This window comes from Vipera berus (assembly GCF_964194415.1).
Source record: "Vipera berus genome assembly, chromosome: 1".
NCBI lineage: Eukaryota > Metazoa > Chordata > Lepidosauria > Squamata > Viperidae > Vipera > Vipera berus.
The window spans coordinates 309,604,828-309,629,411 of NC_138202.1; the positions used below are offsets into that span (position 1 = coordinate 309,604,828).

At 40.5% G+C, this 24,584-nt stretch overlaps 1 protein-coding gene across 1 annotated transcript in view; it reads right to left on the reverse strand.

Moving 5' to 3' along the window:
- Positions 1-24,584, reverse strand: part of SPATA17 (spermatogenesis associated 17) — a 116,482-nt gene that overhangs the window by 68,110 nt on the left and 23,788 nt on the right. Inside the window, exon 6 of the mRNA XM_081312897.1 lies at positions 12,059-12,182. Coding sequence (XP_081169023.1) covers positions 12,059-12,182 — 124 coding nt within the window. The remainder of the gene's footprint in view (positions 1-12,058; positions 12,183-24,584) is intronic.

Genomic DNA, 24,584 nt, shown 5'->3' on the forward strand with positions numbered 1-24,584 from the left:
TTAAGGCTTCATATTTTCTTTCTTACAATTGTTCTACTTTTACTCTTATTTGGGCATTTTTTCAGTACCTCAAAAGTGAGCAATCAACTAAAATTGGATCGTCATTTCCCCAAAATCTCCAAAAAACAGGAGAGGAAGAGGAAGCAAAACTGGGCAGGGTTTAGATTTTACCTGATTATATATCCTGTACTGCCATGAAGCATTTTAGTATAATATATTGATGACTTTTATTGAATTATTTAAAAGTGGAAAGCAGCATGGGCACATCATTTTTGTTTTCAGTTTTGGAAAGCCTACTTCAGGCAATGTAGCTACAATGAACAACTTAGCTGTTTTAAATCCAGAAACAGAGTGAAAATAAACTTGTATAAATAGAATTGTTTTATAAATCAAGGTACTAGAAATAAGTCTCATGCAGGGTTTAGCTTACTTAATGAAACCTCAAAGCTAAAATTCTAACTATTTTTGTTCTTGTTCTAATGTTATTACTGCTATTGATAGAAGCATTTGAATCAATATTTTTAATAGATCAAAATTTTTGAAAAGCAGAATTACAACGTAAACCTTGCTGAGAAAATTGGGAAATTCACCTGATGTCATGGTTCCGACTAATGAAACACTTCAAAGAAACTTCAGGCATTGTTTATTCTAAAAAGTCTATAATAATGAGAACAAAGTGTCAGCACGGCATTTGAGATGCCAAAATCTGAATTCCCCTCCCTTCAGCACCTAATATCTGGCACAGTTCCCTCCTCCAATTCGCAGTCATAAATCACATTATCCAATCAGTTTGAAGGGCAAAGCTTCCCTTCCATTCTATAATAGACCATTTCTTATCTTATTAAAAACAACCGGGGTAACATTCTCCTCCCTGCAGCTTCATCTAATTCTAAGAGCAAAACAATTTAAAGGAAAAGGCTGCCTCTTATATTGTCAAAGCAAAAACATCCAATGTTTGCAGTGTTGACACCTATACACAATAAAAAGAAAGATTACATTAATTTTTCAGTTTTGTTCATTCAAGGTCCAAAACTGCTACAAACTGTGAGTTAAAACGGAGGAGGTAGTAGGAGGAAAATAGCTGAGGTCCTGCTGATTGGACCTCCATTGCATTTAAATTGCCCAGAGCTTGCTGGGAAGAGCTACAAACTGTGAGTTAAAAAGGAGGAGGTGGGAGGAGGAAAGTAGTGGCCCGTGCGCCTAATGGCGCTCGAATATATAACTAAAAATTAAAAAAAGCAGCGGTACATTGAGGGCAAGTGCATCTGAGATTCCCTGTATCTCAGAATGTCTGGCTTAGTTCAGTGCAACACTTGTTTTGCAGCTGTCTTTCGCAGTACACTTTTCAAACTTCGAAACTGTCCTATCTGTAAACAAACCACTAGACTACAAGGACAGATTATTTATCTAAGGTCTGTAATCTGTGTTCTTCAGGCAGAAATTAGGTGTCTAGTTCAGCCCTTCTACTCTACTGAGCCTCCGCGCTATCAGCCCCCTCTACCACAAAGATCCTGCAACAGAAGGGCAGTGTGGACAACCGTGGGATCTGGCAGGGTGATAGCTGTGAACCATAAACACAAAGCTTTCGTTATGCCCCTGCACAATAGATACAGTGCCCTTGCTGACCTTAATAGGGACATTAAGGAGACAGGTAAAGATATTTGTGATGATAATTCAAATAAGCAGGCGATCGTGGTCTGAGATGTTTTTGACAGGAAGAAATGCAAATCAGGAATTACACACCAGTCATGCAAGAACAGAAAGGCATCCAAAAAGAGAAGCCATCTTCTGGTTGGTGATTCAATTATAAGGGATGTAAATTTAGGAAAGGACACAGAGATTTCAAAAGAGGTCAGGTGTCTTCCAGGTGCTACTGCCAGTAGGGAGAAGAAGTGTATTTTCAAAATAGTCAAGAATGCCAGCAAGGACTGTGATGTGGATGCTATTGTACAAGACCTCTAAGATGGCGGACGTGCTTGATCGAGCTCCGTGAGCTCCGTGAGTTCCAGTTACGAGGCGTCCCTTTGGAGCCCCTCAGGAGCCTTCGGGCTGTCTGGGATGTGGATTGGGGGACGGGGCAGCTAGTGGCTGACGAAAACGGGCAGAGAACAGTCGGTAGCCTGCGAGCCCTTCCATCTGTTCGCCTTTGTTTGCCTTCTGCCTTCTGCCTTCTGCCTTCTGCCGCTTGCCGCTTGCCTTTTTCGGGCCGCCCTCAGCTGTTCGTGGCCGCCTTCTCCGGACCGCCCTCAGCTGTTCGTGGCCGCCTCCGGCGTTCCCTATTGTTCCCTGCTGTTCCGGACCGGTTTGGGCTGCTTGGTGTTCTCAGGCTGTTCCTGGTCGGCGAGGAGGACGAGGAGGACGCTTGCGGGTTCGTCTGGGTGGCAGTGATGGCGGCGGCGGCACGGGCGGCGGCCTCGGCGCTGGCGGCGGCAGTTTCTCGGGCTGCGCTCGGTGGCGGCGTTTCTTGCTTCCCCGGGCCGTTTCGGGCCGCCTTTAACACCTTCGGGCTGCCTCTGGTTGCCGAGAGAGACGCCTGTGGGTCCGACTTGGCGGCGGCGATGATGGCGGCGACGGCGTGGGCGTTGGCGTTGCCGCTGGTAGCGGCGTCCCTTGGGGCCGCATTCGACGGCGGAGATGGCCTGCATCCGGCGACGATGACGACGGCAGCAGTGGGCTCTGGCCGTTCTCAGCGACCAGCACTAAGCGGTGGCATTCCTGGGGCCTCCTGGCCCGAGTGGCAACATTTGACCTGTTTCTGGGCCACTTCGGCGGCATCAGCGTTTTCTGGCCTATTTGGGCCGCTTGTGGAGGCCAGTGATTGGCTGCGATGTTTCTCGGGCTCTTGGCCCCTCTCGCCGGCGGTGGTGCTTCCATCTTACCCCAGACTGCATCAGGCTGCTTTTAGTGACGCTATCGTCCTCAGGCCGTTTTGGCGGCGGAGAGGGCGACTGAGAGTTATCCTAGCGGCGATGATGTTTCCTGGGCTGCCTCGGACCGCTTGTGTTGGCAACGGCGTCTTCGGACCGCTTCAATGGAGCAACAGGCGGTCTTTATACCGCTTTTGGACCGTTTTAACGGCGGTGACGCTTTTAGACCATTTCGCCCATTTTGGCCCGTCTACTCTTCTGCCTGAATATATAACTTTGTCTGCCTCCCCCTCTCCCCTTTGGATTCGGTCGGTCCTGGGTACCAGCCACGGTGGGAGAGTGGCTGACTTTTACATCTGCAGCCCCATAGAGGTGGGAGCTCTATGGGGCATGCCTACCCAGAGTATATCTTTGACCATCTCCAGGTACAGAGTTGCAACCTGCCGTGAGAGGGCAGGGGTGACCTGTTTACTGGGGCACCTAGCTAAGTGGCAGTGCAGCTGGGTGTGGATCCAGATATTTTTTTTTCCGGCCTTCGACCCTCCTATGGACATGATCATCCCCGGGAATACCTATTCTGGACTTGCTGGACTAACATGCGACAATATACTAGCACGGACTTGCTCGCCCTCAGGGGTGCCCCCCTCGCCTGGGTGCGACCCGCCTCTTTAAATTCTAACCTCGATGAAGGGCCCGAGTTTTGGGTCTCTGAGAGATGGCTGGGCAGGGGCAGGGGCCGTCAACATAAATGTAATAAGAGGCCCCTGATTATGTTTTTATCAAAAATTTTTACGGGGTTGGGGAGAGGGGTGGGAGATAGGGGTTGTCTGGCTTTGGGGGGCGGCCAATCAACCATAGTTCAGGCCAGACTTGGGTCTGACCGCGCGGGGGGAGAACGAGGGGTCGTTGTCTCCGGGGCTCATGAGCGGGTCGTGGGATTACCAATTCCCATGACGGGGAATGGCAGCAGGCGGATAGACAGGGGGCCATATCGTTACCGGGAGTGCCGTCTCCGCTATTTGCAAGCGGTGGGGCGATCCGACCCTCTGCTTCTTTCCCGAGGTTCCGGGAGCGAGGATGTGCAGCCTCCTGAGCTCCGGCTGGTGTACCTGAATGCCAGGTCCGTGGTTAACAAGGCTCCCCTTGTTAGGGATTTAGTTGAGGGTGAGCATGCGGACCTGGCTTGCATCACGGAGACTTGGTTGGGCCCAGAGGGTGGGGTCCCTTTGGTTGACCTTTGCCCACCAGGCTTCCGGGTGCTACACCAGCCTCGAGCTCAAGGTAGGGGTGGGGGTGTGGCGGTGATCGTTAGGGAGACCTTATGTCCGCGGGAGACCACCGTTCCTCAGATAGTCGGGTGTGAGTCTCTCTTTATGAGATTTGGCTCTGGGGCGCAGTTGGGCTTGCTGCTCGTGTACATTTCGCCTAGTCGCGTAGCGGCAGCCCTGCCCGAGCTGCTCGATATCCTCTCGGGGTTGGTGGTTGAGTTCCCCAAACTTATAGTTTTGGGAGACGTCAACCTACCATCCCTGGGAGGTTCATCTGAGCTTGCTCGGGAGTTCATGGCTTCCATGACGGCCATGGACCTGACGCAGGTAATTTCTGAACCAACTCATGAGGGAGGCCACACCCTTGACCTGATTTTCTTATCTGGACGGTGGTTGGATGATCTTGGTGGGGGCTTTCCATTTATTATGCCCCTGTCATGGACCGATCATCACCTCCTGCGGCTGGTCTTCCATTTTGCCACCCCCCGCCGTGGGGGTACGGAGCCAACTAGATGGTACCGCCCCAGACGCCTAATGGATCCTGATAGATTCCAAGCGGCGCTGGGGTCCCCACCTGCCTCCATTGCTCACAGCTCGGCGGATGCCTTAGTGGAAGCCTGGGAAAGGGCAGCTACTGAGGCACTCGACCGGGTTGTACCCTTGCGGCCCCTGACCCGGCGCAGATCCCAGCGAGCTCCATGGTTCTCCGCGGAGCTCCGGGAGATGAAGCGTCAGAAACGGGGCCTAGAGAGCTGCTGGAGGTCCAGCCGATCTGAACCCGACCGATTGCGGTTAAGAACCTACATTAGGTCTTATCTCGCTGCGATGAGGGAGGCGAGGTGTAATTACTTCTCCACCCTCATCGCGTCCGCAGATAATCGCCCGGCCGCCTTGTTTAGGGTGACTCGCTCCCTTCTTAATCAGGAGGTGAGGGAGGATCCCTTGCAGGGTCGTGCCGAGGAGTTTAGTCAACATCTGTCGGATAAAATCACTCGGATTCGGACCGGTTTGGACTCCAGCTGGGCAGAGTCTGGCGATCAGGATGCGGGCGGTCTTGTCAATGTTATCTGGGAGGAGTTTGATTCTGTGACCCCTGATGAAGTGGACAGGATTATGGGGAAGCTGAGTTCCACCACATGTTTATTGGATCCGTGCCCTTCCTGGCTGGTTTATGCAGCTAGGGAGAGGACACGAGGCTGGCTCCAGGCGGTTATATCTGCTTCTTTGAGCGAGGGTTATTTCCCCACCATCTTGAAGGAGGCGGTGGTGAGACCTCTCCTCAAGAAGCCTGCCTTGGACCCAGCTGTATTGAACAACTTTCGTCCAGTCTCCAACCTTCGCTTTCTTGCGAAGGTTGTTGAGAGTGTGGTGGCGCATCAGCTCCCTCTGGTCCTGGATGAAGCGGATTATCTGGACCCTTACCAATCGGGTTTCAGGCCCGGGCACAGCACGGAGACGGCATTGGTCGCTCTGGTGAATGATCTCTGGAGGGCTCGGGATAGGGGATATTCCTCTGTCCTAGTCCTATTAGACCTCTCGGCGGCTTTCGATACCATCGACCATGGTATCCTGCTGCAGCGTCTCAGGGGATTGGGAGTGGGAGGCACGGTTTTTCAGTGGTTCTCCTCCTATCTCCTGGGACGCTCGCAGTCGGTGTTGGCAGGGGGGCAGAGGTCAACCCCTAGGACTCTCGCTTGTGGAGTTCCTCAGGGGTCGGTCCTCTCGCCTCTCCTGTTCAACATCTATATGAAACCGCTGGGTGAGATCATTTGTGGTTTTGGAGTTGGGTATCATCAATATGCTGATGATACCCAACTTTTTATTTCGACCCCAAACCACCCCAGTGATGCCCTCGCTGTGATGTCCCGTTGCCTGGAGGCGGTTCGGGTCTGGATGGGGAGGAACAGACTTCAACTCAACCCTGACAAGACTGAGTGGCTGTACATTCCGGCTTCCCGGGACATCTGGGATGTTCCATCTCTTTCTATGGGGGGTGAGCTTTTACCCCCTGTGGATAGGGCTCGCAACTTGGGAGTCCTCCTAGATTCACGACTCACTTTGGAGGATCACATAGTGGCCGTGACTAGGGGGGCTTTTGCCCAGGTTCGCCTGGTGCGCCAGTTGCGGCCCTATCTGGACCGGGAGGCCTTATGTACGGTCACTCATGCGCTCGTGACCTCTCGCCTAGACTACTGTAATGCTCTCTACATGGGACTTCCCTTGAAGACTACTCGGAGGCTCCAACTGGTACAGAATGTGGCCGCGAGAGTTGTCTTGGGAGTTTCCCGGTACTCCCATGTTACACCTTTGCTCCGTGAGCTGCATTGGTTACCAGTTGTCTTCCGGGTAAGGTTCAAGGTTTTGGTTATGATCTTTAAGTCCCTACATGGCATGGGTCCGCGATACCTCGAGGACCACCTGCTGCCGGCATCGACTCCCCTCCGCCCTGTGCGCGCACACAGAGAGGGCCTCCTCAGGGTGCCTCCTGTCAAGGAATGTCGACTGGTGGCCCCCAGGGGGAGGGCCTTCTCTGTGGGTGCTCCGGCGTTATGGAACCAACTGCCGGTTGAGCTCCGGATGGCATCAGACCTCCGATCCTTCCGTCGCGGGTTGAAGACCCATTTATTTGAACTAGCGGGTCTGGCCTGATGGGGGTACATGGGTTTTTTTTATAGGCTTGTTTTATTATTCTTGTTTTAACTTGGGCATTGATTTAATTGTCTTTTAATGTTTGTATTGTTATTTATATTTATGCCCTGTGAACCGCCCTGAGTCCCTTTGGGAGAAGGGCGGTATAAAAATCTCAATAAATTAAATTAAATTAAATTAAATCTTGGCACTAATGATCTTTCCCAAAAAGATGTACTCTGTGTACAGAATGATTTCCAGAGCTTGGGGCAGGAACTTAGCAGGATAGGCTGTAGGCTTACTTTTTCAGAGGTTTTACCAGTGTATAAGGAGCAAAATGGAAAAGGCCAGAGTATAGCAGAATTCAATATGTGGCTAAAGGAATGATGTAAAGGGGAAGGCTTTGGTTATATTAGTCACGATGTCTGTAGCTGGTCCAATGAAACAATATACAAAAGAGATGGTTTGCATCCATCAAAGAAAGGGATTGAGTTACTTGGCAATAAACTCACAGATTTTCTGGAGGAATATTTAAACTAAACAATGGGGACTGTGAATTAATTGGTACAGAACATCCCTGTCCCCGGCAATAAAAAAATTACAGGGTTAGCAGTGCATGTAACATAGATGTGTGTGTGGACAAGAATATCAACCTTGCTGTCAAGCAAAATCAAGCTTTTAATAGCGAGTGCCACACAAAGTGCACTAACCAAACAGGTGGTAAGAAAATAGGGGAACACAGGCACCGTACAGGTTATGTAGAAAGTAAACACAGGGTCAGTCATAAAGGACTCAAATGTCTATACACCAATGCACAGAGTATGAACAGTAAACAGGGTGAAGTAGAAATTCAGGTAAATGAGGGCAGATATGATATTGTTGGTATTACGGAAACATGGTGGGATGAAACCCATAAATGGAACACACATCTAGAGGGATTTATATTATTTAAAAGAAACAGACCAAATAAAAGAAGAGGTAGAGTTGCTCTCTCTATAGGAAATAACTACATCTCTATAGAAATAGAGCACAGCAATGATAAAAACTGTCTTGAATGCATTTGGGTCAATATAAAAGGGGGGGGAATGACATTGCCATAGGTGTGTACTATAGGCCACCCAACCAGAGGAAATAGATGAACTTTTTGCTAGTCAGCTAACTAAGGTATGTAGGAAGCATTCCACAATAGTAATGGGGGACTTTAATTACCCTGACATTAACTGGGACTCTGCACCAAGTGGAAGATCAAACAGATTCCTGACAAACCTAGCACACAACTTTGTCTCCCAAAAAGCAGAGAAGGGAACTAGGGGATTAGACATATTGGATCTAATTCTCACTAACAGAGATGAAATGATAGGAGGTATTGAAGCCATAGGAACCTTGGGGGGAAATGATCATGCAAGATTGGAATTCAACATTATGGAAGCACAACCAATAGAACACAGTCAAACTAGAGTCTTGGACTTTAAGAGAGCTAATTTCAAAAAACTAAGAGAGGGCTTGGGAAGGATTCCATGGATGAGAATCCTCAAGGGGAAAACAACTCAAGAAGCTTGGGAAATTTTGAAAAGTGAAATAATAAAAGCCCAGTCTAGTACAATACCAACAAAGAAGAAAAATAACAGCTCTCAAAAGAAACCAGCATGGCTGCATTAAAAATTCTCTTATAAATTGAAAGGTAAAAAGGACAAGTATAAAAAGTGGAAAGAGGGGTACATAACTAAAGCAGAATATAAGCAAATAGTCCGAGCCTGCAAAGAGGAAGTGAGAAAAGCTAAGGCTCAAAATGAACTAAGGCTTGTGACCAAAGTAAAAAATAACAAAAAAGCTTCTTTCAACATGTAAAAAAGAAGAAAAAAATTAAGAAAATGATTGGTCCATTAGTGGGGGAAAGTGGCAAAAAGGTGACAAGCAACAGGGAGAAAGCAGAACTACTTAACTAATTTTTTGCATCTGTCTTTACACAAAAACAGTACCATAAAAATAGATTAGAAACACAAGTTAAGATAGGCAAGAAAATAGTAAGTGAGCACCTATCCAGCCTAGACGAGTTCAAATCACCAGGACCAGATGGATTATACCCCAAGGTTCTCAAGGGACTGGCAGATGTGATCTCAGAAACATTTTTCAAAGATCCTGGAGCACTGGGGAACTATCAGAGGACTGGAAAAGAGCTGCTGTAGTTACCATCTCCAAAAAAAGGGAAAAAAAATAGATCCTGGAAACTACAGACCTATCAGCCTGACCTCAATACCTGGGAAGATTCTGGAAAAGATAATCAAACAACAAATCAGCTAACACCTAGAGGCAAGCAAAATCATTATTAAAAGCCAACACGGGTTTCTCAAAAACAGATCATGCCAGACAAATCTTATCACATTCTTTGACCAAGTGACAAAATTAGTGGATCAGAGGAATGCTGTAGATATAATTTACTTGGACTTCAGTAAGGCATTTAATAAAGTAGATCACAATCTTCTACTTGAAAAGATAGAAAAATGTGGGTTAGACAGCATCACTACCAGATGGATTCGTAGCTGGCTGACAATAGAAAAATGTGGGTTAGACAGCATCACTACCAGATGGATTCATAGCTGGCTGACAGGCCGTACTCAGCATGTGGTCCTCAATGGAACTGCATCTACATGGAGGGAAGTGTGTAGTGGGGTGCCACAGGGCTCTGTTTTGGGCCCAGTGTTCTTCAACATCTTCATCAATGATTTGGATGAGGGGATAGATGGGGAACTCATCAAATTTGCAGACGACACCAAGCCGGCAGGAATAGCCAACACTCCAGAAGATAGGCTTAAGATACAGGAGGATTTGAACAAACTGGAACACTGGGTGCTATCTAACAAAACGAAATTCAATTGTGAAAAAAGTAAAGTTCTACATTTAGGCAAGAAAAACCAAATGTACAGGTATAGTATAGGTGGTACCTTACTCAATAGTAGCAACTGTGAGACGGATTTCGGAGTCCTAGTGGACAATCACTATAATATTTTTTTATTATTATTGTTGTTGTTGTTGTATATATTTGAAGACACATCTAAAATTTGAACAAAAAGTTTATTAAAAGCTATACTTGTTCATGTTGAGCTAATGAAAACCCTAACTGTAAAGTGTAGTTTAATAATTAGTGTTTTCTACTGTTTTTATTTTAAAATGGCTTGTTTTCCCATATTTGATTTGTCATAAAAAATAAACTTTTTATGCAGTCATTACCAAAATAATAAAATAGGAATAGTTTGTGAGAAAAAAAATGGTTCATATTTTTATTATTAAATATTTTCTGTAATAAAAGCAAATATAAAAAAATATAAATGAATTCAAATTATCTTTTTCAAATCTTGTCAAATCAACAGAAATAGAGATTTTTGTACTCTATGGGTGCATTTTTCAGTGCAATTATCTTGCACAAGGCAACCAGTAGGTGGAGCAGATAACATAATTTATGACTTGGAAAACACCGGCAAAGATTTTATAGCAGGTTTCTTCATAATTACAGGGATCATGAAGAAAGAATTTTCTTCAAACAAAGGAAGGCTTAGATGTGTTAGGTGTTACTTGACTAGTTATTGAAACCACAGATAAACGAAGAACGTTGATTAAAAGCTCAATATTTCATAAGTATCAAGTTTTAGAGCTTGTCATTTATTTCTCCAGGCATCATCCTCTTGTAATGCGAGTTTTAATCAAAGTACAATTCGATTCTATTTTTAACTTCTTTTCATGCTTATTTAATACCAGCTTTAAACACACTGAAAAAGTAATATAAAGGAATATAGAAAATCGGTATACTATAATGGATGCAAATAATTTCATTTTTTGAATAATATTTGCATTAACATGCTGTCCACGAGATAATCGTGAATGGGTAATACATTTCAATTTTGCAAAAATAATTGGGCATGTGGGGGGAGGTTAAAACTTGAAATGCCAGTTCTTAAGTAGTATCTCAATGAATACATTATATTTTCAGACATGATCATGATTTTTGCATGTTTATTCCAAAAACAGCTAACAAATGAAAACTACACTAAAATTGTTTTTGAACTTTTCTCGAAATCATGCAAAACCAGATATTTTTAATTTCCACAATAATCTTAAGGATTCAGATCTGCCCTGAGTCCAATTTTACATTTTCCCCCCCTACTATTTAGAGGTTATTATATATTCTAGTTAAAGTTTTAAAACAACATGATGTGTTTTTTTGTGGAGTGATTATTTTCACAGTGCTCTTTCTGGCAGCATATGAATAATTCATTCTTAATAACATTCATGTACTAATTAGTCTTTTCTTCTGTTTCTTCACAAACAAACCTTGATTTCACTAAATTTACAATTAAAATAACTAATTTCTACTAATCAGTTCACTTTCCCATAATTAATTGCCATGCAGCTTATACAAACAAACTCTACCATTACTTATTCATGATTGATGTGACAGAGAGAAAAAAGAGGGGGGGAGAATTTTGGTTATGAAAGCACTTGGCATTGTGATTGATTCTTGATTGTAGGAATGACACTTGTTAAGCAGCAAGTGCACATCCTATTATAACCCCCCACTAATATTCAATAATAAATTTACTTAGTAAAGACTGAGATAATTGTGCTGCATTTCCTAAATATTAAGTAAGTGGTACCTACAAACGTGTTCATTCCCACTGATAAGAGTTCAGCATTAAAAGGAGGAACACCTCACATATCAAACAGCTCTTCAGAATTGAAACATATTTTTTAGGGAGTAACTAGATTTGTCTGAATACTTTTAACAGCAATAAAGGATCAACGGAAGTAATTGTGCAGGGCCTAAAAGAGCTCCCCAGAAAGTTTTTAAAAGACATCTTAGACTTACAATTTAATTCAAACACCACAGAAAAGGAATGTAATTCTGATCCAAACATTAGTTCAATTAATTTTTTTTTTAAATCAAATACCTCTTTGGCTTAATAACTAGCCTTTGACAACTGAGATAACACAACAATAAGCCAGTCAAAATGAGTTTCTAAAGTGAGGTTATGCCCTTCCTGTTGTGTTATCACAGTAGCAGATCAAACTGCTGACTTGGGCTCTTTCTGCCAGCCGTGCTAATGCTGTCTCTATGAAGCTGCTGTCACGCAGCAGTCATGGTACCTGCTCTCGCCTATAGAAATGCACTAAATTGAACTCGAAGTAGTGCCTTTGTGATATCTTTTCAACAAGTCATGTCCCATTCAGCCTGCTAGTTTATCTTTGTCAAGCTAGGGGTCCCAGTGGTTTGCATGAGCTGTCAGGGACAGGTACACCAACCTGCTGAGTGCTAAGGAGGTAATGCATCTTTCGGGCTAGGTAATCCTTTTTCTTTTTTTCCCTTTCAAGAGCTTTTTTCACCTCTTCTTTCTCCTTCATCTCTGCAAAATCTTCTAGTTCTTTCCTGCATCAAAACAATTTTGCATATTACTTTTGTTTTTGAAAAATATATGATTATACAAATTTTTTTTAAAAAAACCCTCTTTGTCATAGCCTTGCTTTGCAGTGATGATATTCTGACTCCATGTACTGTTTCTTGAAATCATCAACTTCAGAACCTGCTAAGTTGATTTAGCAATGCAGACCTCGTTCTGTTAGAACAAAAGCAAGGCAGCCACAGTCTGGTGTGCTTTAACGACTGACCTTTCAATGTGATTCAGCTACATGCATGTTTTAGATGTTTAGCAAATAGAAGACTTAAGTGTCACAGTTAGAGAGAAATGAATATTTTTTTTATCCAGATTGAAAAGAAGTTTGCTAAGAAACTAGATGTAAGGATTCTAATTTCACTAATTCAGAAATATAAACCAACATTCTAATTTTGGGGAAGAACTAAATTCGATGTAATGTTGGAGCATGAAGGAATCATACAGTACTGGCAAGTTTTCGGAAGTGTATGCAGTAAAATGAAATATTTTAGATGAGTGTGCAACATAAATGTAATAATATAGGCAATTGTTGCAGGGCTTGCAAGGAAGGAAATATCTGTCTCCTATTATTCAATAAGCCTCTGTCCATTTTTTGTGGTGGAAGGTCCCAATGAATAGAAGAAAGATAAGAGAGAATTCTATGGGAATTTGACATTATAGCTAGTATATAAGTGCAGAAAAATTCAAATAACAGGACTAAGAAAGATCTTTCCAGGGCCATTGTAGAACTGCACCTTGATCAGATGAATTCAGGGTCTAGTTCAGTTAAAAATACGGTCAAAGGACATCTTGCAGATTCTCTTTACCTCTTTACTCATTACCTCTTTTCTATTTTAATTAAAACATTGTACAGAAAATTTACAGAAACACTGACGTGTCTTGAAGATTAAATGTGAATACTATTGATAATACTGTATAATGACATGCCCCTCCCCACACACATATAGCCATACACATACATATCAAAGTAATAGTTTAATTAACATTTGTTGGTAGTGGTATTAAGAAAGAGCTAATTTAAATTAACCTTGTGTGTGAAAGACATAAATTTTGTTCAGTGAAGTATGTAGATTTAATAAATGTTAATTAAGTACATTATGACCTTTTTCTGGGCATCTTACATAAAATGCAGTATTAAAAATAATTCAATTCCTGTAGGGTAAATATTTATAATACTTCCAACATATTCCAAATCAATTAAAAACAGCAGATGCAATCCATATTCCATACAATCTAATAACAGAGTCCCATTATTATTAAGGGCATCTGTCTATATCTAGTATATTGTAATAGGGAGTATTCAAGTCCACTACTGTATGCAGATGGACAGTTATTAGTTTTTCCCATTCGCATATAGAGACCCTCGTTACACACCCCTTGGTTCAGACGTTCTTATGATTCTCAATAGCAAATTGTGAAAGGGACAAAAAAATGAAGGCAGGAAAGTGTAGTTAAATAAGTCTTTTTCCCCCCTGGCAGACTAATTGTGTATAGTATACTTGGAGTTTGTGATTCTCTATCTGAAGCAAAGAGAACATATGCATACATAAGTATCATGCTGTTCTCTTTCTAATTAAGCAACGTTTATGCAAAGCGTGAAAACAGAATGCAGAATGCTAAGCCAAAGAAATTAAAGGCATGAGATAATAAAATTAAAATTACAGACAAATCTAGTTTATGCTAACATCACACCTCTCAATGCCTTTTTATCCTTCCAAACGATCCTTGTTTTCACCATATCCACATGTTGCTTCAGATATTGTCTATTGTTCTTCAAACATCACACGTCTCTCCTTCCATCCAACCAGAAGGAGGGCTGAGGAGATATCTACAGACCCCTCACATCCTGGATATAAACTGAACTCCTCCCATCAGGGCGATACTTTAGGGCAGTGTTTTTCAACCTTTTTTGGGCAAAGGCACACTTGTTTCATGAAAAAAATCACGAGGCACTCCACTGTTTTCCGCACCATTGGACCTCCCCACGGTCGCTACACGAACGGTCGTAAGTCGAGGATGGCCTGTGTTCTCAAGGGGTTGGACTAGATGACCTCCAAGGTCCCTTCCAACTACTACTTCTTCTTCTTCTTCTTCTTCTTCTTCTTCTTCTTCTTCTTATTATTATTATTATTATTATTATTATTATTATTATTAGCCTCTTTATTTTATTTTATTTTATTTTGGGGCTTTTGTTTGTTTGTTTTTGCTGTGAAGGAAAAGGAAAGCTTGCATTTCTTTTTAATTTATCTTTCTGTATTTTCTTTTTTCTCTTCTTTTCTTTCTTCCTTCCTTCCTTCCCTCTCTTCCTTCCCTCTCTTTTCTTTCTTTATCTTCCTTCCTTCCTTTCTCTCTCCCACTTTCTTTCCCTCCCTCTCTCAATTTCTTGCTTTCTACTTGTTGTGGAAACTGGAAGCTACTTGCATTTCTTTTTAATTTTTCTTCCTGCTTTTTTCCTTCCTTCCTTCCTCCCTTCCTCTCTCTCTCTCTTTCTTTTCTATCCTCCTTTTTTTCTTTCTCCCTCCCTTTTCCCCTTCCCCCTTTCTCCTTTTTTCCCTTCCTTTTTTCTTTCTTTCTCACCTTTACCATCAAAAGCACTTCACTCCAGAGGGGGGGGGGAAACCCAAAGGTTTTTAATTGCTTTGGTCCAAAGGACATTTTATTATGCAACGTATCAAAAGGACAGGTTAAAAAAAAATCAGCCATGTAATTTTTCAGACGCAAGCAAAGCCTCCAAGAGCGAAGCGGTCAGATCCCTCTATTTCGGGCTGGGGTAAGGGGTCGCGGCGAGCAAAGAAAGCGGAGCCAGGCAGCCGATCAGGCGGGAGTCTCACATCCTCAGCCACGCGGGGAGTAAGGAGTAAGCGGCGCGTGCTGGGGAAGAAGAGCTTTTTCGAACGTTGCAGCCAACCAACCACGTGACAGCTCAGGCGAGCCAGGCTGGCCGCCCGTCCGTCCTCTTCCGATAAGCGAGCCGGTCGCCTCTCCCCAGCTTCTCTCTCTTCAGCAAGAGACCCTCCGAAGCCAGAGAAGGGGGCGGAGCTACGCTGCCGTGGAGCCCTGGTGCCTAGAGAGGTCGAGCCCACTTCTTTTCCCGGGCTTTTGCTTCCAGCGAAGTAGGGCCGTCAGCTTAGCCAAGGCTCCGGTGCCCAGCGCTCCCCGCCAGAGAGTCTTGCAGCACCGCTCCGCCCGCGGCTGTTCCTCCTCCTCCTCCTCCTCCTCCTCCTCCTCCTCACCGCTGTCTCCTAGGTCAGTGTTTTTTCAATTTTTCCCACGGCACACCAGGCAACATCTCGCAGCACACTAGTGTGCCGCGGAACAGTGGTTGAAAAACACTGCTTTAGGGCATTGCATGTCAAAACAACTAGACACAGGGACAGTTTCCCCCCCTCGCATGCCATCATTCTGATAAACACCTAATTCTTACAGTGCTGTCTAAGGTCCATATATATTTACCCATGTAGTGGTATTATTATTTATCCTTCTTAGTATCATCTTTACTTCCCCCTTTTATTGGTATTATTATGATTATTATTCTCTTGCTTTGCATGTACACTCAGTGCTTCTGTACCAAAGACAAATTCCTTGTATGCTGAATCACATTTGGCCAAATAAAGTTCAGTTCAATTGGTTCAATTCAATTCAATTCATATTCTTTCCTTTTCCATGTGAATCCATGATAGATTCATGCTTTTAAAACATGCATTTGAAACAGACTTTTTCTAAGCACATATTCATGTTACCATCACAGTTATCATTGATCCTTTGTCTCTGAATGTCCCAATCACTTTTTCTGTACTTTCTCAACACGGTCCTACCTATCAGATCATTATTTAAATAATCAGAATTATTTTCCTCCTTATGTATTAACTTGCATTACATTAATTCAGAATGTTACAAAATTCTTCCAAACCTTATCTCTGGTTCTTCATTATCATAATTCACTAGAACATGAAACTAGCACTAAAGTGTGGATTTCAACCTTCATATCCATCCAAAATCTAGATAATACGAATTCATACTTTCTGACCTTAGCATCTAGATTCTAGACCTTTTCCTTTTCCCTGTATACATTCAACTTCACTCCACAGACTACTTTCATTCAAACTTATTATTTCATTTCCTCCTCAACTTGGCTTCTATTTCTCATTTTTCATTTCATTTATTAATTAATTGATAGTGTTTACCATTTTTTTTACATTCCAAGTTGCAATGGTCTAGGAGTCATGGTCATTCTCAAATGGGCCCACATAGATTGACTGCTTTGCTCATCATGACATAGGTCTATTAAGCTATAGCACATAATACTTTTAAAAAACTGATAAGATGGGAATATATTACCAGCCTTAACAGGACCAATACTATAGACAGTAATCCCCACTAATGATAAGGATAGCATTGGTTAGTGATATAGCATTTCTGACCAATACGTTACAACCACGACAAACGCTAGGGTTTACCTCAAGCATTCCTATATTATTCTATGCAAGCTAAGATCTCTAATTGAGAGACTACCCTGAAAATTAACACAGTACCCAACTCAAAAGTACTGTATATAGAAAAAATGTGAAATAAGGCAATAAACATAAATAATGTCACCTTATTTTTGAAAAGCTCTGAAGAATTAAAGCTTTTAATTAAATTAAAAGGTACAGGATTAAATATTTTTAAGAGGTTGAACCCACAACACAATACTGCATCAGTCTGGAAATCTCTTGTGTTCTTTTGGTGAGAAAGGGATAGAATTGGATACTGATCATTAGAAGGAAATATAAGATTGAGGGGGCACTGGTTAAGATAGACTCACTATAGTACTATATAGTACTATATTCACTATAGTACTATATAGTACTATATTCACTCTTACCAGGGACTTGTAGGAGCTAACTACACACTCATGGCAGGTGGTAGAACTATCCAAACAAATATTGAAACGTGTGAATCAACTCTGTCTAGCCAACAACTGGAGCATATGCAGCATGCTGCAAATCTAAATATTTCAACTGCTGTGATGAGATATATTTAAGTCAAGATCACAATGTGGGAATAATTCTATCAAAACTACATAACACTCTCTAAAAATCTACATGCTGTTCTGCCTGTTTTTAATTAAATATTAACCCATGACGCATAGTATATGAATACATACTAAGAAATCTTACACATTTTTCTACCAAATGTTCAAGGTAAAAGAAAAACAAACATAAATGAATTAAAGATAGAAGAAGACATATTATTCTGTTTTGATCTCAGGATTTTTTTTTGTTGCTGCTTACTGTTAAAGGTTCCTTATACAATATTTCATACAAGGTTACTTATGAAACATACTGACATTTAAAAATCACCATGCTTTGCTTTTGCAGCAGTGTAATTTTTTTTCAACATAAGATTAAATTGCAAAATAAATGAATTACTTAGAGTGGCATGGCCTCCATTTTACCACACTTCTCTTGAAAATTGCTTATTAATATGAAAAAGAAGTTGGAATATAGCCTGCTTTACTTTATTCATAGCCTTTCTGGGTCTTAGTGCCTGAAGACCTGGAGTTCCTGCACATTTGAGATTGTGTTGGCAACTGGGTACAGTGACCTTTTTGACCTGCATCTCAAGGCTATTATTAATCGCTAAGTAACCTGGTAAAGCCAAACAAATTTGTTTCCATTGAAAGGATCTCTATCTGTGTCTGAGAATTTGTGCCGTACCAAATCAACCTCATTAACTGTGTCCACTTTTGACAAAGAACTAGGAGTTGGAGAGACTGGTGACCTTTCTTTGTCCTTAAAGAGCACAGCTCAGCCCTAAAATGTGAATAAAATGAACACTTTTGCAATAATATTATTGAACATAAAACATTCTCAGGTTTTTAAACAATTACACCTGCCAACATTGGTGCACATATCTCTTATTTAGTAATTATCTTTTTTTTACCGCTGATTAGTCTTGGAAATCACTATCACTTTGAGTAGCTAATAAAAAGCATACAAAGGTATAGCTGTACATATTTCATGGACACACTATATCATATTATGCTGCTCTTCATAGATTTTTCAAATCCGCTTTATTAACTGTGAAAACTTACACTATCCAAAAGAAGTGCTTAACAACACAAAAGAAAAAAAAATCTTATGTATAACTAATATAACTCTAACCTTAATTATGTATGAGAATTGAGGGCTTTTCTTCAAATGTGGAATATGGACATTTCTTATTAAGTATCCAACAGTTTTCTACTTGGAAATCTGATGATAATCCATAAGCCTTTTCTCTTTACATTGATTTTACTTCTTTAAATCCATAGTATAGGAGGAAGAACAATATATATGTTCCTACATGGACATACATACAACATACAAAACATATCTAAACTGTTCTAAAGTATCATGAACTCTTAATCACAATGTCTCAAATGATAAATTATTAAAAGACATATTACGTTATTCCTCCACCCTACCCCAAAAAACAATATAAAGCTCGAATTCTGCCAAGGCAATCTACTGAATGATAGTTTTACTTTTGGATAGTATTAGAATGTACAAATCCAAATTATTTTATTTATCTAGGAAATTTATATGGCTGTCTATGGGCAACATATAAACAACAACAAAGTCCATAGTAAGAAACCCATATAGTTAAGACCAGCAATAAAAATTAAAAGGCAATCAGGAGCCCAAATTTCTCTGACACTCTTCCAGAGTGAAATTTAAATCAATTTGGGCCCAGTGCCCAAACAAAAAACCAGATTTTAGCACCTTTCTGAAACTTAGCAGGTCTAGTATTGGTGGGAGAAAGGGGTGTCACTCCAGAGAGCAGATGATGCAATGAAAAAGGCTTACTTACTGTGTGCTGTCAGTAACATTGCTCCAAGGAAGAGACTCAAAGCATATCCATCTTACTAAAGTTTGTGGGGAAAACAAATACTGTTGGGGTAAATTAGCAGAACTAAAATTTGTAAATATAAATTTACTACATCATCCTTCTCAGTCTGGTTCCTCCAGATCCACTAGACTTCATTACTTTTTATCTCCTGGCCATAGAAGCTACTGGTCATACTAACTGTGGAGGAAAGGAAATAAACACCTGGTTGAGAAACAAAATAGTATATAGGTTTAGTTATAGTATGGACATCATGCTAGATAGATAATACAGAAATGTGAGGGATTCCCTATTTCTATAAGGGTTCTAGACAATAGTGAGTTTATACAAGTTCTGTGCTGTCCAAATCAAAAACCCTGGGAGTCTTGGAATAGACATAAAGCCATAAAACTGAAAATTGCAATAAAAGCATAAAATATACAACCACAACCAACATAGTAAAAGCCGGATTTAAGAATTAAGATACAAAAGTGGAATGGAAGAAAATAATTTCAAATTTCTTCCTAAATTCCAACAAGGAAGAGATTATCTTTCTTTTGAGGACAGAGGAAAACTGTTTCGCAGAATTGTGACAGGAACAAAAAAAGGCATATTTTAGAGTGTTCATTCATTTAGTTCTACCCCATAGCATGTCCTTTTGAAGATATTCTAATCTTGACCCAAAACTTAGCATTTCTATTCCAAGGAACATTGACCAAAGAAAGATAAAGCAAGAGCTCACAGGTTTTAAAAGACAGTCCCAGGAAAAGATACCATCCATTACAGCTGCTGTAACAACAGGATCCAGATAGCACCTTGTGTAACATTTTCTGTCACACACCGTAGAAGAAAGGCAAGAGTGTACTTGTTTGTAATTTATGGATCACAACATCTGGCACCCCGTCTGTCTTAAGAGAAATACCTCTAGGATGTACATTAGCTGTATTGTTTCCAAGAATCACCAACTGGAACATCATTTGCAATGCTATTAGATGGGTTATTGTAGTAGCCTTCTGATTAGAAGGACTTTCTATTCAACACTTAATACAAGGTCCTGCTCAAATCATGACTGCCACTATCTGCTCTTTCTGGACAGCAATTTTTCCAGGTGCAATTCAATGTGCTGGTTATTATCTTATAGCCCTAAATGACATAGGAGAAGTTAATAATTTGGTATTACCTGAAGGTATCTGTGCATCCCACTAGATCAGATAGGATGGATGCACATCAGGTCCCTTTCTTTAAAAGTTGCAATTTAGTGGGACCTGGAAAACATGGTTCCTCTGTTGCTGACCTTGCCCTGTGGAACCCTTTTAGAGATCCAGTAGGCCCCTATCCTCCTTGTCTTTCTGAAACCTTGAACAGTTGGCTTTTCCTATAAGTGTTAGGGTAGGATGGAACCAGTGGTGGGATTCAGCCAGTTCACACCACTTCCGCATAACTGGTAGCTAATTTTTTGTTGCCCAAGTCCACATGGAGAACCAGTTGTTCACATATATGAATCCCACCACTGGATGGAACCCAATTGGACAGTATGAGACTGTATGGAAGAGAGGTGCCCTGATATGCCATGATTTTTTTTATTGCATTCTCATTATTTTTATATTGATGATTTGGATACTTCTGTTTTTACTGTTTTGTGCACAGTCCATTTGTTGTTATTACAATATGGAGGCTATTAAAATCTAAATAAATAAACTGTCTAATGCCCATTTTAAAACCATCTAAATTATTGGTCGTCATATGTGAATTCCAGAGTTTATCTATAAATTTAGTAAAGCATTTTTACTGAACATGAATCTGTCTCCATTAGTTTCAATATATGGTGTTGACTTCTGACATCCAGAATATGATCACCTGAAGTGCTCTTAGTGAAATATTCACTAAACTCTTGAAGCTTTGTTTTCTTTCAATCTGCATTTCTACCTGAATAAATATTATTTTTCTGCTTAGCTTTTGTTCTGCAAACAAAATAATTTCTGAGTATTTACACTCTTATATAAAACACACATTTCCTATCCATCTCAAAAACTAGTAGATTGTGACAGTTCAATTATCGTGACAATTACTTAGGAAAATCTATAGCAGATTAATCTGATCTATTATAGAGCTAGACGAGATGGGATTAAATTGCATGGTTGGCCATTATTTACTAAATAGCAGCAAGGCATAAAGGTGAATTAAAAACACTCTCTCTATCTGCGTATGCATGTATCTCTCATAAGGGCTTGACCTTAAACCATACTTATATTGGGGCAAAAAATTGCTATGGGGAAAAACGGTATAGTATGGAACTAAAAAGCAGCTAAGCAGCAATTCTCAAAGTTTGTAGTACCATGAATTTCTAAAATGATAAATGAATGTGTTGGTTGTTCCTGCTCTAAAGGCTCCTGCAGACCTAAAGTCCATATTAATCCCCAGGTTTTTCTTTAATGGCCTTAAAAAGCAATACCTGCATCACACATTTAATCTTATTTATAATGAATGCTTTGCAAATAATTTTAAGCCCACATACTTAACTTCTATGAGAATGGATGTTTATTAAACGTATAACAGCTTTTTATTAGTATATCAACGCATGAAATCACTTAGGAGTTAGATATAATTAATACATAAAAAGAAATGTATTATTAAGGTGATTCATTTTTTGCAATAATATGTGTATTTTATATAAACACATACACACACACCACTCCACTTGGAGCTTCCTCCAGGACTAATAAAAAATCCACCAAATTATTGTGTAAACTACGGTACTTCCTCACCTCACACTCTCACTTATCATCTCCCTGCAATGTTCCCTCTAATTTCTAATATGCAGCACGCAGAAGAAGAAAAAATATTTTGTGCACGTTTTCCCAAACCAAGTACAAGTTTGTGTGCCACAATACAAGAGTAAATTACATGTACATGCAATATTGCCATGTCAAAATATTCATGTATTTCTTGACGTATAGAAAATAGAAAGTATAATAACATGTCCCATACATGCTTGAAAGTTTTGCCTTCAAGTTGTTGTGCACTCCTGGCAACTGCCCTCTGCACTTTCTTTGGAAGCTTTTTTTTACAAGTGACTTGGGAGTTCTTTTTTCCTAAATGTGAGAGAAGTGACTGCCCCAATGTCACTGGATGGCGTTAAGACCAAAGCAGGACTAACACTCAGCATATCTTGTTTTTTAGTCTGATCCCTTAACTATTGCACCAAACTGGCTCCACAAAAATATGCTAATAGATTAGTAGCCACTGATAACTGCAAACAATATTTGGTAACCATTTCTTCCTTCCTTCCTTCCTTCCTTCCTTCCTTCCTTCCTTCCTTCCTTCCTTCCTTCCTTCCTTCCTTCCTTTCCTTTCCTTCCCTCCCTCCCTCCTTTTCTTTTTTTTATTTGATATCGTAATGAAAGATAAGATAGATAAGATAACCTTTATTGCCATTTTTTTTACTGTGGGCACAACGGCACACATCAAAAATGAAATTTAGTTGCCTGCTCTCAAAGTGAAACACATACATGACACACACCTAACCATACTATATACAACATATGTATAGACCCCCACCCCCACATATACATAACAAATAAATATTAAATACTGTCCATCTTGAATATATAACGGAAGGAGGAAGCATGAGAGAAAGAAAAATTTTAAAGATAGAAAACAGATGTATTCTCAACATATTTACACTATAATTATATGATTTTAAAATGGATTTTTTTATAAAGTTAACAACAATCATGGACTTGTGTATCCCAACATTCAACAGATATTAATTAAATTATTTTAGAGGGAAGAGAGAAACACATTCAACATGTTTTGGAAGGAAGAAGGAAATTTGCCCTGTTTTGGAGAGAGGAGACCAATTAATTTAACCGGTTTTAGAGGAAGGGACTCCTTTCTGCACTGGAGACTCTGAGGTCTGGAGCAGGTTGGCTACCATGTAGATTTGGCTGTCAGCCTACTGCCCTAAGGAAAAGGCCCAAGCTTGCTGCTTCACCTTAATTGCAGCATCAGGGTCATTTGCTACTGCTGCAGCACAGACCAAGAGAAAAAGCTCCTGTCAGGCGGAGTTCCAGCTCAGCTACACCCTGTGGCAACACCAAGCAATCTCTACTGCTGAAGTTAAGTCAAGATGGTGAAGTTGTGCAGGATTCCTCATGAGTTATGAGCCAGTGGTTTCATGGTGATTCGTGATTAAATGTGTTATTATTTAGTTTTAAAATGTAATATTACTTATATTTTTTATATTTTATTTTGTTTCATATTTCTCAACTGCATTTTAATGTAGCTCAGGCCACATATGTGTTGTGAATCACATATTTTACACCTCTCCTCTAAGGTTAGCCACTATAAACTGGCTTTGGACAGGCTTTGGACAAGACGTGGATCCAAGAGTAGAAAGTGATGCAGAATTTTTATTAGCTATATAGCATCAAACTCAAAGCATGGAGTACCAACTGAAATGAACCATGGTTTGTACATGTGGCATTTGCACTGAATTAGCATGACCATTAAAACCAGGGCTTTTTTTCTCATAGAATGCTCAGAATGGTGTTCCGGCACCTTTTTTTGCACAAAAAAGCTCCCTCTATTGGCTATAGGAGTAGGCAATCTTGGCTCTTTTTTATGACTTGTGGACTTCAACTCCCAGAAATCCTGAGCCAGCCACACTGAGGGGAAAGAGAGAGGTTTCAAAGCTAAGCCATGTTGGCTCAGGAATTCTGGGAGTTGAAGTCCTTGAGTCATAAAAGAGCCGAGGTTGCCTACCCTGTACTAGAGGACATTAAAATTATTTACAAGGTTACTTCTTTAGGAACTAAACTTTTAGAATCTAAAACAGCTAATTCAAAAAAGCCAACAGGAAAGAACCTCACATTTTTCATCTGCTTCTGTCTTTTGGAAGGTAAAATTAGATAACAAAATAATCTATTTCCTATGTTAACATCTCTGCAATGAAATCAATAAAGGTAACAGGAAAGAAATGAGAAACATTTCTCTCAATATAATATGTCTAATTTAGCTGATGCTAGAAAAAAAGTAGTATCTTTTGTACACTCTTGAAAACTATTTTGAATCTATAACCATTTATTACAACTAAACCACTTTAAATTAAACAATTCTTAAGAATGAAATATTCTTAATTTGGACTTTAATTTTACTGTTTGGACTGTTGTGTGTTTTGAAAAATAGATTATTTAGAATCTAGTTACGTTGCACTTCAGTCTTTAAATAATTAACCTAGTATATACATAACAATATATGATGTTTTCCATGGTGAGCTTAACATCAATAACAACATTTATTAAAAAGGCTAAAATAATTTCTGGTGGTATTATCTGTACATTAAAATTTTGTTTAGTCACAATCTTTCACTTTTCACATTCTGGACAAGCAGTGGTCATGTATCCTAGCAAAAGATGTTACATATGTGCATAAGTGTAGTCAGTAGCATATGCCTTTTTAAAAATATCAAACATGCAAAGAAACAAATATAAGTCCAAAATATCTGTATTACATCCAGAAATGACAAC